This window comes from Elephantulus edwardii, unplaced genomic scaffold (assembly GCF_000299155.1).
Source record: "Elephantulus edwardii isolate Elephantulus edwardi_28Jun2011 unplaced genomic scaffold, EleEdw1.0 scaffold00057, whole genome shotgun sequence".
In the NCBI taxonomy this organism is placed as follows: Eukaryota; Metazoa; Chordata; class Mammalia; order Macroscelidea; family Macroscelididae; genus Elephantulus; species Elephantulus edwardii.
In genome coordinates, this window is record NW_006399807.1 from 6,997,235 (window position 1) to 7,011,482 (window position 14,248).

Here is a 14,248-nt window from a genome sequence, read left to right on the forward strand (position 1 = left end):
GTTCCCCCGGTTTTTTACTATTTAAAGTAACTTTGTGGTATTCCTCCATGTTGAGCTGATAACAGAAAGGTTGCTGTTCGAATGCACCAACTGCTTTGGAGGAGAAGGATAGTGTCCTGTAAAGATGTGTAACCTGGGAAGCCCAGTGGAGGGTTACCATGAGTCAGAACTGGCTGCATGGCCATTGGGTTGGTTTTGATTTACTCCTTAGGGAAACTGAGGCTCAGGAGGTTTGTGTACAATGGTAGAACCAGCATTCCTCTCCCATTTTTTAACAAAATAATAAGGTAAATGTTTTGTGAAAGCCCCTCAATAAAGCTAACCCAGAGGAAGATGATGAGTTTAGTTATTAGGGCTCTCTCCCAGCCTCATGCACAGTTCCTCAACCACAGGATTCTTATCTTTCACTTAGTGATTTTCAGCCTGGGATCTCCGACTAGGTGAGCAGGCATCAGCAACCAGGCCGAGGGTGGGTGGGACATGGGTGGCCTGAGTTGCACATCAGCATTAGGGTTGGACGTCAGACCACAGGTGAGTGGGGTGTATGTGTCTATGTTCAGTATCGGGATGAGCTGAGCACAAAGTCACTTAGAAATCTGTGTCTTTGGCCGAGAACTTCTGCTATTATCTAATGGCCAGACTAGCATATCCTGTTATAAAGAGTTTCACAGGATGCCCTGCTTTACCTCATTAGGTTAAAATGCTGCTTGAAATAAGAATGCGGTTGGCTTCCATCCACAGTCTTTTGTTTCTGAGTTTTGTGGGAGCAGAATCTTTAACTATTAGGAAGTGTAAAAATGTAGTTTGTTTTTTCCAAAGTTGACAGACACTCGTCCATTCTCTCAGGAACCCGATTTGTGAGTCATCACTCGTAACCGTGGCGCTTTGGGACACACGAGTGTCAGCCTGCACTTCCTCAGGAAGGCCAGCGTGTGTGGGCTTATGCACTGTTTACCTGATCCTTGTTTTTCCTTCTCTTACAGTATTGAGAGACATCAGCGAGAGAGGACGGGACCTTGAGCAGATTTTATCACAGTACATTACCTTCGTCAAGCCTGCCTTTGAGGAATTCTGCTTGCCAGTGAGTTGTTTTTTCAGCTTGTTTGGTCAAATGTAGAGTTTAAAATTTGATGACATACAAACGAAGAAGGTCTGTAGATCGGCCAATCCTCCTAGCTTGAACCTTGGAAATTCGGAGGGGTGGGGTGGGGGGAAGCAGCCTTTGGCACTTTGTCTTCTGCAAGCTCTGTCCTGCCATTCTGGCTTGGCATAGGCCTTTAGGATCCTTCTAGACGATAGGTTATCCAATACCCAGCCAGGACTACCCTTCTTGCTTGATGGGATCATGGTGGGTGTAAGACCCTTTCATGAGGGTATGTTCTGTCTGAGGCTGGCACTCTTTCTGGATCTTCTAAAGGTCTGTGAAGGTTGGTGTGTTAGTGCAGGGTAACTGTAGCACAAGGTGGCCCCTTCGTGTATATCTTCTGCCACTCCATACAGGTTTGATCTTGTTTCAGCTCTTGTATAAATTCTCATTTAAGAGGAGGCATTATAATACGGAATAAGCTTCTCTTCTCCCTCCCTGGCACAGACTCGCCCATCCTCCATGTGATGGCAGAGAATTCTTGGGGGCTTTCAGAGAAGAAAGGAGAGGAAGCAGAGAATTCTCAGGTTTTAGTGTATCAGCCCTCAGTTCAGGAAATACCCTCTGTTTCCTGAGGAAGACAGACGAATACTGAGAATGGCTGCAACTGATATATGTCACTTAATGGGGTAGAGTAGCGTGAAGTTGTAGGGAATAGCTTAGATTTAAGCCAAAAACCAAAAATTGAGACCTCACGCTCATTGCCATTGTGTCAGAACTGACTTACTTGTAGCTGAGCCTCTGCTGGGTTTCCAAGGCTGGAAGTCATGTGGAGGAAATTGCCCATCCTTTTCCCAAGGAGCTTTTGGTGGATTTGAACTGTCAAACAAGTGCAGCCTTTGGGTTAGCAGCGTAACTCCCTATTGTCTAGGCCATTTGAGCCTCTGTAGTTTTTTTAACTTGGATAAATCCTACACTTGTAACACTATCTCAATTTTGGCCGACTCGCAGCCCCTGTAATAACGTAGTGATTAATCAGTGAGTCAGTCTATTTGAGGGAGAGATTGAGGCTTAACCAGGTTGTGGCTAACTGTCTTTTGGGGTTGTGGAATCTGAAGGCAGAGGCTTGTTTAAAACTGAGACTGAGAATGGGACTTTTTCTATTTATCCAACAATTTCTTTTTTTTCTGCAAAAGTATGGCCACCAGCTGCTTTTGTTTGTTCAGCCTGTTAGTAGGTTTTGCTTTATACTAGACCAGGGACAGGTGACCTTTCGGAGTCAGCCTGAATTAACCTTGATGGCCCTTTTCTTTCCCTTGGAAGGATTGGGGCCTAAGGAGCCAGAAATTCTGTCTATGTGCCTAGCCAACCACCTGTCTGGCTCTTATGAACGTAACTCTAATATTGAAAACAAAATCATGATGGAATCCCAATTCTTTGCTTAGAATTCTGGTTTGTGTTTACTTACTATTGCTCAGCTGCTCAGAGCTCAGGAATGACTACTGACTGCTTCATGCCCATGTAACCCCCAAACTCTTTGAGCTTTATAAATAATTGCCTGCTTGATCCGGGTTGAGTGTGGGCCTGATACAGTTTTGTTTCAACAGTTCTTTTGTGAAAACATCACAGAGTAAGGATGTCCACCGCAAACATAAGGAAGGCATTGCTTGTATTCCATATTAGGACAGAGTTGTTTGTTGAATAGTCCGCAGAAACTCAGCCATTTACAATAAGCTTGTTTTTAATCACTATAATTTTACTTGTTAACTAGTATTATAACAAAGTCAGTGAAAATAGACATCATTTTATTGTTTCATGCCACTGAGTAACCCACAACTCATAGCAGCCCTATGTACAGTAGCTCTGAACCCTGCCCTATCCTGAGCCAGTCTCACTGACTCCAGCATACCTAAGCCCATTGCCCCAGTGAGTGTGTCAATCCATCTCATCTGGGGTCTTCCTCTCCTGTGTTGTCCCTTCACCCTTCCAAGCATGATATCCTTCTCCAAGGACTAGTCCCTCCTGGCCATGTGCCCAAAGAGTGAGATGGAGCTTTAAAATCCTTGACTCCAAGAAAAACTTGATTTCACCCTCTCCAGGACAGACAATACTATTTGTTCTTCTGGCAGTCCATGGTATGTTCAGTACTCTTCTCCAGCACCACAACTGAAAGGCATCAGTTCTACTTCTGTCATCCTTAGTTACTATCCAGCTCTCTGATGCATAGCAAGTAATTGTGAAGGTCATGGCCTTAATCAAGCACACCTTAGTCTGTAGACTGACACCATTGCTTTTAGCACTTTGGAGAAGTCGCTGACAGCAGACTTACTCAGTGCAATTTATCTTTTGACTTTCTGACTGCTGGTGCCAAGAATGTTGATTGTGGAGCTGAGCAAGCTGAAATTGTTAAGTCGCAATCTCTTCTCTGTTCAGCTTGGTGCTGCCAGTTGACTCAGTGGTGAGAATTTTTTGTCTTCTTGATACTGAACTTCAATCCATATTGAAGACTGCAGTCCCTGACCTGCAGCAAACGCTTCAGGTCCTTCTCATTTTCTGCAAGCAAGGTTGTATCATCTGAATAAAGTAGGTTGTTGAGGAATCTTCCTCCGGTTGTTTCGTGTGGGTGTTACCCTTGTCCTACGACTGAATATCATCTTTTAGCCTGCCTAGAAAACGAAGGTGAACTGTGTATGTTTAGTTTCAAACTCTTTTTTGTGCACATTATAAGTTGTAACCATGCTGACTGTTAATAACACCAAATTTAAGTATATCAGAAGAACTCAGGAAAAAGCAAATTTACTGTATAAGACCATGATTCTAAAAAAAATTTTTTTTAAAGTTAACACATAAGTGTAATCATTCTTGGATTATTTCCAGGGGAGGGGGAGAGCAGTAACAATTGAAAATAGATTCTTATACATAGGAATGAAGGGAAAGGCTGGATACAATAAAGACGATGATCAGACATTCTGAATGTTGTTGTTAGGTGCCATCAAGTCAACTATGATTCTTGTGACCCTTTGAACAGCAGATCTGAATCCTGTCTTATCTTGTGCCATCTTCTCACTTTCTGACACACTAGAGCCTGTTGCGGCAATCACTTTGTCAATCCACCTGGTCCAGGGTCTTCTTTGCCTTCACCAACCCTCCACCCTTCCAAGCATTATGTCCCTCCTAGGAATAGCTACAACATGCTTGAAGTACACTTGAAGCTTCACTATCCTTGCTTCCAGAGAGTGCTCTGGCTATACCCTGTCTAAGATAATGTTGTTGGTTTTTTGGCCTTCCGTGAGATGTTCCATATTCTTCTCCAGCACCACAACTCAAAGGCATTGCTTCTCCTTCTGTCATTCGTATTTACTGTCCAGCATAGGAAGTGATTGGAAAGAGCATGGCCTAAATCTGACACACCTTAATCCTCTATCTGACATCTTTATTCCTCAATTATTTGGAGAGATCTCTAACTGCGGACTTTCCCAGTGCAGAGCATCTCCTTATTTTCTGACTGCTGATACCAAGTGTGTTAATTGTGGCTCCAAGTATGATGAAGTTGTTGACAGTTTCAGCCTATTCTTGATCTATAATGATTTTGCCTGTTGGTCCAGTTGTAAGAATCTTTGTTTTCCTGACATTGAGATGTAGTCCGTATTGAAGGCTTCGTTCCTTGATCTTCTGCAATAAATGCTTCTAGTCCTCCTCACTTTTCAGCAAGCAGTATTGTGTCATCTGCATAACACAGGTTATTAATGAGTCTCCCTCCGATCCTGATGCCATATTCCTCTTCATAGAGTCCAACTTCTTGGATAATTTGCTCAGCATACAGATTGAATAGGTATTGAGAGTGAATATAACCCTGGCACACTTCCTTGTTAATTTTAAACCACACAGTGTTTCCCTGCTCTGTTGGCACAGCAACCCCCTGCCTGCTCCAGGTAAAGATTCTGCATGAGCACATTAAATGTTCTGGACTCCCATTCTTCTCAATGTCAGTCACAACTTGTTATGATCCACACAAACACCTTTGCATAGTCAATAAGACATTCATCTAGTATTCTCTATTTTAAGCCAGGATTCATCTGACATTAGCAGTGATATCTATAGTGCCACGGCCTCTTCTAAATCCTGCTTAAACTTCTGGCAGTTCTCTATCTATGTACTGTTCTAGCCATTTTTTAATTATCTTCAGCAATATTTTGCTTGCATATGATATTAATGATATTGCTTGATAGTTTGCACATTCTGTTGGATCACTTTTCTTGGGAGTGTGAACAAATATGGACCTCTTCCAATTTGTTGGCCAGACAGCTGCCCTCCAAATTTCCTGGCAGTAGACTGGTGAGTGCATCCAAGGCTGTATCTGTTAATTGAGACAAGTCAGTTGGTATCCCTGAGTCCTTATTTTTTGCCAGTGCCTTCAATTGAAGCTTTTACCACCTTCATCCATAGACAATTCCGTGGTCAGTTCTTTTTGGGACAGTGATTCTATGTATTTTCTCCATCTTCATCTGATCCTTTCTGGGTCATTTAATATATTGCCCATAGCATCTTTAAATAAGTTTTCCCCTTTTTTTTGGGGGGGGGGGGCTTCTCCACACTCCAGTGCAATTTTCAGTCTCTTCTGAAATCCATTTAGGTTTTTGTCTTTCTTCTCTGTCTTTATCATGATGTTTTGCTCCCTTCATGGATGGATCCATCAGCAGTGATATCCCTGGTACCTTGGCTTCTTTTAAATCCTGCTTGAACTTCTGGCAGTTTGAACACCTCATTTGGTCTTCAGTCATTGGTGTTTAGTGCCTCAAACCTATTCCTAAGATGATTTTCCAATTCAGATCGAATACTTTGGAATAATCTTTTGCTTCCTGTGGACTTGTTTTAATTTTCTTCAGCCTCAGTTTGAACTTGCATAGGAGTAATTGGTAATCTACCCCACAGTCTGCCCCTAGCCTCAATTTGACTGCTAATATTGAGCTTCTCCAGTGATTTCTTCCACAGATGTAGTCAATCAGAATCCTGTGCAGCCCATTGGGTGAGATCCATGTGTAATAGTGTTGCTAACTAAATTGGCAGTTTGTTGTGTTGGGAGAACATTATTCTAACCAGTACAGTACGTGTCTTTTAGTTTGCTGTACTGAGAACTTGGGGGTTGTTCTTTTACTGAAAGCTGTGCCACTGGTGTGTCAAATGCCGTAAAAGTTACCTGTTGTGGACAGTTTTAGTAGAGCTCCCAGATTAAAACAGACTCGGAAGCAGGATTGGCCAACCATTTCTTAAGTAACAGGCCTTTGAAAACCCTATGAACAGTAGAGCAATGCAGATAGTTACAGTAGTGTAGTGGTAGGGCCCAGATTGGAAGTCATTGTATTGAGGAAAAACGAAACAATTGCAAACGTTTAATAATTGCAGTAGGGAATGTACATAGCTTAAATGTTGGAAAACTGGAAATTTTTTAAAATGAAATGCAATGCATGACTGTCGACATACTAGGCATTAGTGAGATGAGATGGACCAGCTCTGACCACTTTGAATCAGAAAATGACATGGTATACTATGCTTGGAATGAAAAACAGAAGACTGGTGTTGCATTCATAGTCAGAAAGTTAATTTCAAGTTCTATCCTGAAATACAACGTGAGTGATAGGCTGTCATTCATATGCATGCAAGGAGGCTATCATTCATATGCATACAAGGAAGACCCTTTAATACAATTATTATTCAGATATACACTCCTACATCTGGAAACAAGGAGGAAGAAATTGAGAATTTTTACTAAATTTTGCAGGCCCGAATAGACCAAAAATGCAGTCAAGATGCATTAATGATAATTTGTGACTTGAATGCGAAAGTGGGAAACGGTGAAGAAGGAATAGTAGTTGAAAAATATCGGCTTTGTGATAGAAATGAGGCAGGAAATAGAGTAATGGAGTTGTGTCTTTTTTCAACGATTTATTCATTGCGGATATGCCTCCTTTGGGATTGCAGCACAGCTGCGTACGACGAGGCTACCAGAGCTCCCTTAAAATGTCCATAGTAGATTATAAACTGGATCTGAATTAGGTTCTCATAATTTCTGCATGCCTTTGCTGTGATGTTACAGCAATCTTCTAATTGAGACCTTAAGCTATCACCCCTAGGGGGCAGTAGTATGAAACCTAATCCCTTTCCTATATTGAGGGATGTGGGCCGATTTATCCCTGATCACTTCTGTTAATACGTTGTTAATAATCTTTCTCCACAGACAAAGCAATATGCTGATGTTATTATTCCTAGAGGTGCAGATAATCTAGGTAAGTCCAGAGGGGCATCATCCTGAGGGGGTCAGGAGGAGGGCAGGAAATGACCTCTACCCTTTGTCGGTCACATTTGGGCTGACTTGGCGGAAGCACTATTCTGCTATTAGGAAGCTCTTTCCACCTGATTGGGAGCAGTCATGTGTGCATGGGTCTACCTGTGAAGAGGGCAGACATGAACTTGGCTTTCTCTGGTAGAGATATGCTGTCTTCTGCTGTGATTCCCCAATGAGGGAACTTGGCTATTTGCTGTTAATCTGATTTAGGATGACTAGCAATCAGGGTAACCAGTTAGCACTGAGTGGGTGGAATCATGGTGACTTCCATCCTGTAGGGATGACTATTCCATAGGATTTTCCAAAAGTAGATTTTTCAGACCTTTCTTCCAAGGCAGCTCTGGATGGTGGTGAGTCTGCGTCTTTTCACTTAGAGTTGAGTGCGTTAATGGTGTGCATCACATAGGGAGTCAACCAGCAAGGCAATCTTCTGTAAAGGACACCCTACTCTGCTTCTATGTACATGTTTTGATGTGTCAAACATGCATATCGCTGGAATGACGGAGTTCGTTAATAAATAAGATGGCACCGTTTGTAAAGGCCATTACTGTTTTTGTGTCCATGTTTTAGCCTGTCTAGGAAGCATGCAGGTTTCTGGGTTAGGCGATAGGAAAGAGAGACTTGATCTGTAACATCTTCCCATTCTCTTTCAAATTTTTCCTCCATTGAACAAAAGAAAAATAATGTTGGGGACTACATTTCAGAAATAAATCCTTCAACCCAGGCACATGCCTCTGCTCACAGCTCTGTGTGCGTGCCTCCCTCTGCCTCCCAAGTCGCTAACACTTTGCCTGTCTCTGCCCCACAGTGGCCATCAACCTCATCGTGCAGCACATCCAGGACATCCTGAATGGTGGGCTCTCCAAACGACAGACCAACGGCTATCTCAACGGCTACACCCCTTCACGCAAGAGGCAGGCGTCAGAGTCCAGCAGCCGGCCACATTGACCTCCGCCTTCTGCAGGCCGTCGGCCCCGATCTCAAGGCGACAGGAGGGGGAGGGCTCAGGATGCCCCATGGAACTGTACATATCATTACCTATGAAGTTACTGTATTTAAGAAAACACCATGGAGATGAAATGCCTTGAGGTTGTTTTTCCTCCCCTCCCCTTTTGCTTCCTACCCCCCTCCCCCTTTTGTACTTTGGAACAGCAAGATGAAACAGAACTTGATCTTGAGCTTAAATGAGAAACTGTGCCAACTACTACTGGTGATGCCTAATTATGAATCCAATGTGTAACCAGTTATAAATACATATATATGTATAAATATATATATAAAGGATCTATTTTTGTGTAAATGTACAAATAATGTAAAGCTGTTTGCTATAAGTATTTTGCTGGAGGGCCTGTTTTGGGACCGGAGCTGGAGTTTGACCAAGGCACGAGTGCCCATGGTGTTCAGGTGGGGTTACCGACACCATTGGCCCCAAGCACCTGTGGAACTCTGATGGGGTTTAAAAATTGACACACGTAATGCCAACCCTGTCAGATGCCACCTTTTTGGAAATGGACCTTAGGAATTTGACAATGAGAGATAATCTTATCTTTTGAGTTGAAATTCGGCAAGACCTCAACTCAAAAATCAAACTCAGGGAAGAGGCCCACTGAGGAGAACAAGTCTTGTGTGTTGTGGTTCTTTTTCTCTTTCTTTTCTTTCCTTCTTGCCCCACTTCCCCTGCTGGCTGCCGGGAGAGGGTCGGGGGCTTCCCCCTCACTGTATTATTTCTCAGTCTCTCCAAGGAACCAGAGCTGCCTCTATTTCCTTCCCTGCTGGGACCTCTGGAGATCATTTCCTGATAGAAAAAGAGTGAGGGAATAGAATTGTGCCTGCTGTAACAGCTAAAAGGAGGCCTGGTGACGCCATGGTTCAACACTTGGTCAGTAACTGAAAGGTTGGCAGTTCAAAATCATCAGCTGCACCATGGCAATGTATTCCATGGAGATTACCACTTTGGAAGCCCTTTTGGGCAGTTCCACCGAGACCTGTAGGATTGCCATAGGCTAGAATGTACTTGACGGCCATGAGTGAGTGAGTTTGTAATGGAGCCCTGGTAGCATGATGTGTTGCATTTTGGGCTGCTAACCCAAAGGTCAGCAGTACGAAGCCGTCAGACACTCCGTGGGTGAAAGATAGGCAGTCTGTTCCTGTGAAGACTAATCACCCCCAAATCTTGATGGAGGCTCACCTTAGGTGAGTTAGAACATACTTGACAGTGGTAGGTTGCCTTTGGCTTTTAAAAAGAGGGAGCTCTGGTTTCTTCTGCCAGGAAATAACAAATTCTGTGGGGTATTTCTCATCTTACTGAACAGATGCAGCACCTGGGGTTTGCTTACAGAACTTACAGACATCTGGTTGACCTTTACCAGGAGAACTCTGTGAAGAAGGAGTAATCATTTTTATTCATTGAGGCCTGGGGATTTGCAGCAGTGAGATTAGGGTCCTCTTTGGCAGCAGTTTCACTGGAAGCATCACGATCAGGACTCTTAAACAGCTTTGCTGAGTCACTGCAGTGGCTGCTGGGCGTTAAGGGACTAGCAAGAGAAAGCAAGGTAAAGAAGTTGGGAGCTTGGAGAGCTTTTGAGGTAGGAGAGTTCTGACTTGACTGAGGGCTTCCTCTGGGTGGAAATCTGTGGAGCAAGTGTTGATTCCTGACCAGCTCTTGGTGGTGAGGACTCAACCAGAGGACGTGTGGTTATTGACTGCACTGCAGGAGAGTCATAGCATATTAATTTGCCTGTCATCCTTCTAGTGTATGCCATTGTGTAAAACATTTTACCCTCCCCTGTTTGGATTGCTTCTAGAGCATGTTTGAGCCAAACAAATCTGTGTCTATTCCCCGTAAGCACACAGAATGTTGCCCAGACTCCATACATACCATCCACTTGGATTCCCTTTTCCTGGACTCCGTTTGACCTTAATTAAGTCTGTTTTGGTGTGCCGGGAAGTCACACCTCGACCCCCAATAGAGTGCTGTCACCCCGGAGACAATCAGGAGGCTGTGCACTGACCCACCGGTGTGGCCGCAACAGCCCAGCAGGAGTAAGTGAAGGCTCCCAAGGTGCTTGCTTACTGGGATGAAAGAAGTCTGGAGCGTGTGCTTAAGGGTCAGGCTTTATGAGCTGTGTAGTCATTCCCGGTCGAGTTGAGATGAAGGGTGGATGGTGGCCTGGGTTAGGATCCTGCAGATGCAAGTCCTCAGCCTTCCCGGGGCCTGTCTGCCTGTGGGGGCCTTGGTCCTTCCATGGGCAGCACGTTCAACTCTACTTGAAGCTCCCAGGTGCCAAACCATTTAGTGCCTTGGCTGTCTATCCCACTGCCTTGTAAGATGGATTCTTCACATCTCTGAGCCTTTACTTACGTAGTCGCTTCCTCATCTACCTGTGGTGTTGGGACCAAGCCTTCATCATCTCTGGGTAGGCCACTCCTAGCTGGGAAAGGGCTCCTGATTGGGCTTCCCTGTTCCTGTCAGAACAGTCAGCAAACCATAGTGGTTTGGTTTGAGGCCCTGGGCAGTACTCCCCACGGACGTTTTCCCAGGCTTGCGACAGTGTACCTGGGAGAAGGGAGAGGTGGGAGGATTTATTTACCTCAGCATTCAGTCAGCAATGTGAGAACTTGAGCTTTCTGTAGGAGAAATCCCAGCCTTGTATCTTAAGAACTGTGAGTTTGCAGATTCTACCAGAGAGTCGGGTAGAATAAGTGGACTGCACACTCCACATTTGTCACCAGGTAGTCCTTTACCTTCACGGAGAGGAGACAGTGGGGGAATGTTGGTCATTGTGTATGGGAGTCCCTTGGCCCTGAGCTGCCCAGTGGTGCTTCTCCATCCTCGCCTAGACATTGTCCACAGACCAGCAGCTGAGGAAGGGAAGTCCTGGGTTATGGAAGGCCAGCTGCACAACCCTTTGCTTGAGTGGAACTCCTATCTGACCTTGGTTTTCTATTGGAAAGCCCGAGGACCAATAAAAGCAGAAAAGGGACCCTGTGTTTGAAGGAGACCTTCAAAAAGGCCACGGCTGCAGACTAGGACCTCACAAAGGTCAGGAGGTGGAGCAGAGTTGCCAAAACTAGAAAGATCTCTAATTCACCTTTGCTCAGAACTAACCTAATTACCGTGCAGCCAGCTTCTGGGCCATCATGTGACATTGGCGTCCTGCCTGTCCTGGCTTGAGCCTGAATGCTTGTCTCGGCACCCCGGGTGGGTTGCCAGTCTCTCACTAGGCCACTAGGTCAGGCTGGATGCCGCGGTGTGCATTGGGGAAGCAGGAGCTTCAGCGGGTGGGTTTGTATCTCTCCTTCCTTACTGCCTCGGTGCAGCTTCTTGGATTAGCAGTCTTGGCCTACCTTCACGGCCAGAACTGTTGGAGGGAACTAGATTTTTTTTGCAGGGAAATCTTTCCTCTGCTCTGAGTACTTGGCAATTCCAGGGCCAGAGAACTGGGCTGGATTTGGTGATTAAGATGAGTTCAGAGATGCTGAGGGGCATAGACTTCTAAACACTTGATTCAAAGGTTGGCAGTTTGAGTCCATCCAGAGGCGCCTCGGAAGTAAGGTGGTCTTTCCAAAGAGCAGCTGTTGAAAGCCCTATGGAGCACAGTCCTGTTACATGAGGGGTTGCTGGGAGCCAGAATCGGCCTGATGGCAACTGTGTTCTTTTTGTTAGAGCCCAGCTTTGGGGTTATGGAACAGTGCTTGTCTGCCCTCTTTGCCCTTTCTACATCTCTGGGGACAGAGTAGGGAAACATTCTTGGGTGTCAGACAAAATGAAAGTTAATGGGTTCAGAAAAGCATCTTTGGGGCAAATAGAGTTCAAAGTCCCCTTTAATCTCTTGTGTCTGGGCCTTGTACTGCCTACTTGGTACCCAGGGACTGGCATTCAAGATGAGCTTTTTTGTTGCTCTTAGAGGCAATTGGTTCCTTGCCAGTCCTGCCTGAAAACAGGGTGAATTGCTAAATAAAATCCTTGTATTATTTTGGCCCCCTCCGCTCCCCCATCAGGATGCTTGCTCTCCCCTCTTTCCCCGTCCCCCACCCTGCCCCTGCTCTTGCTTATTTTGTTAGTTATAAAACTGACCACCACTTACATGTACTTTCCTGTAAATAAAAACTGAACAAAAAGATCCAACTCTGGCTGCCTCTGTGGTGCTTGGTCGGGGCACTGAGGCAGGGTGGTGGCTGACGGAAGTGTGTGGGCTTTGCAGTCCTGGGGTAGAAATGTTTCCATAATTCTCCTTCATGGTCATGGGGGTCGTGGAGGGTGTGCCCCACATCTCAGCTGGGCTCACTGCTCACAAGACGAGAACTCAGAACTCACTGTGGTTGAGAACTGCCTCACAGCTGAGCCTCCAGCAGGTTTCCAGGGGCTGGAAATGGCATGCAGAGATTGTCCGTGTTCCTCCTGCTGAGCAATGGGTGGGTTCAAACCACCTGTGTGTGGGTTGGCAATCCCAGACAGAGGACCTTCCTGATTGTCTTTGGGGTGAAAGCCCATCCGAGATTCCTGGAACTTTAAAAAAAGATTAGCTTTTGTGCTTTCGCTCTCTTTTTAACACCAAAGTCCCTGGTGGAGCAAGTCGTTAGTATGTGGCTGGTAATCAGAAAGTGGCAATTTTGAGTTCAACCAGGCACACCTTAGAAGAAAGCCCGGACCATCTACTTCTAAAAAATAAACTCCAGCCATGAAGCTGACTTGAATGAGCTTGCCTTGCTTCAGAACCAAGCCTACAACTGGTTAGACTTGGTACTTTGCCTCAATAAGAGCTGATGTTAACAATTCCTGTTACCCAACGCTTCAAAGCGTGAGTCAGGGCTGATGGAGTGCCTGGCCCCCTGACATCACAGCAGTGGTTGCACAATACAAACTGCTGCTTCTCTTTGATGAGCTTTGTTCTCCCCCCTCCCCTGAGAGCCGCCTCTGGAACTGGGGTTTGACTTGGGCCTTGCCCCTGTTCTCAAAACTCAGTACTGCTCCTTTGAGGTAACAGGAGGAACCGAGGGGAAGGCCATTGCGTCCCTTGAGCCAGCTAGCTTTGTCTTCCTACCTTTAGTACAACACCCCCCTTAGTCAAACTGCTGCTTGAAAGCTAGAAAGAAACACCTGTTTGACAACTGTGTGTACCGATGAGTCGGAACTGACCCATGGCTGATCCTTCAGCGGGCTTTCAGAGGCAGTAAATCACACGGAGTGACTGGTGGATTTGAGCCACATGCCTCCAGGTTTGCAGCACAACTCTTTAGCGCTAGGCCACTAGAGCTCCTTCCACCAAAACTACCTGCCTGCTCACCCACTCTCATGGAGACCGAGCAAAGACTGCATGTATTTCTCCCGAGGAGTGGCTGCTGGGTTCACACTGCCAGTTTTTTGGTTGTAGCCCGAGAGGTTATGCGCTTTGGTGGTAGGGCTCCCTGATGATTTAAAAGACCTCAGTTCATGGCCATTGAATCAGAAACAACTCACAGCTGAGCCTCCCGTGGTTCAGAGGCTGTAAATCACATGTAAAGAGATTGCCCGTCTTTCACCCAAGGAGCAGTGGGTGGATTTTAACCACCAGAGGCTCAGCCTTTAGTTAGCAGCACCTCTTACTCATTATACCAGTGTATTTCCCTCCTGTTTGACTATTACTAAGGTTAGGTGCCGTCAAGTCAAATGTGACTTAGTGACCCTACCAACAGCAGATCTGACCCTTGCCCTGCCCTGTGCCATCCTCGCCATCTCTGGTATGCTCAAGCCCATTGTTAAAGTCACCGTGTCAATCCATCTTGTTGAGGGTCTGCCTCTGATCTTACACATATTTGACTAGTTTTAATGAAACTGTCAG

General features: G+C 45.4%; 1 protein-coding gene across 1 annotated transcript in view; it reads left to right on the forward strand.

Annotated features, from left to right (window-relative positions):
• The window catches only part of LOC102848661 (uridine-cytidine kinase 2-like), an 81,590-nt gene extending 73,215 nt beyond the window's left edge, over positions 1-8,375 (forward strand). The window contains exons 5-7 of the mRNA XM_006887381.1: positions 984-1,081; positions 7,320-7,368; positions 8,236-8,375. Of these exons, the coding sequence (XP_006887443.1) occupies positions 984-1,081; positions 7,320-7,368; positions 8,236-8,375 (287 nt within the window). The remainder of the gene's footprint in view (positions 1-983; positions 1,082-7,319; positions 7,369-8,235) is intronic.
• The last annotated feature ends 5,873 nt before the right edge of the window (positions 8,376-14,248 follow it).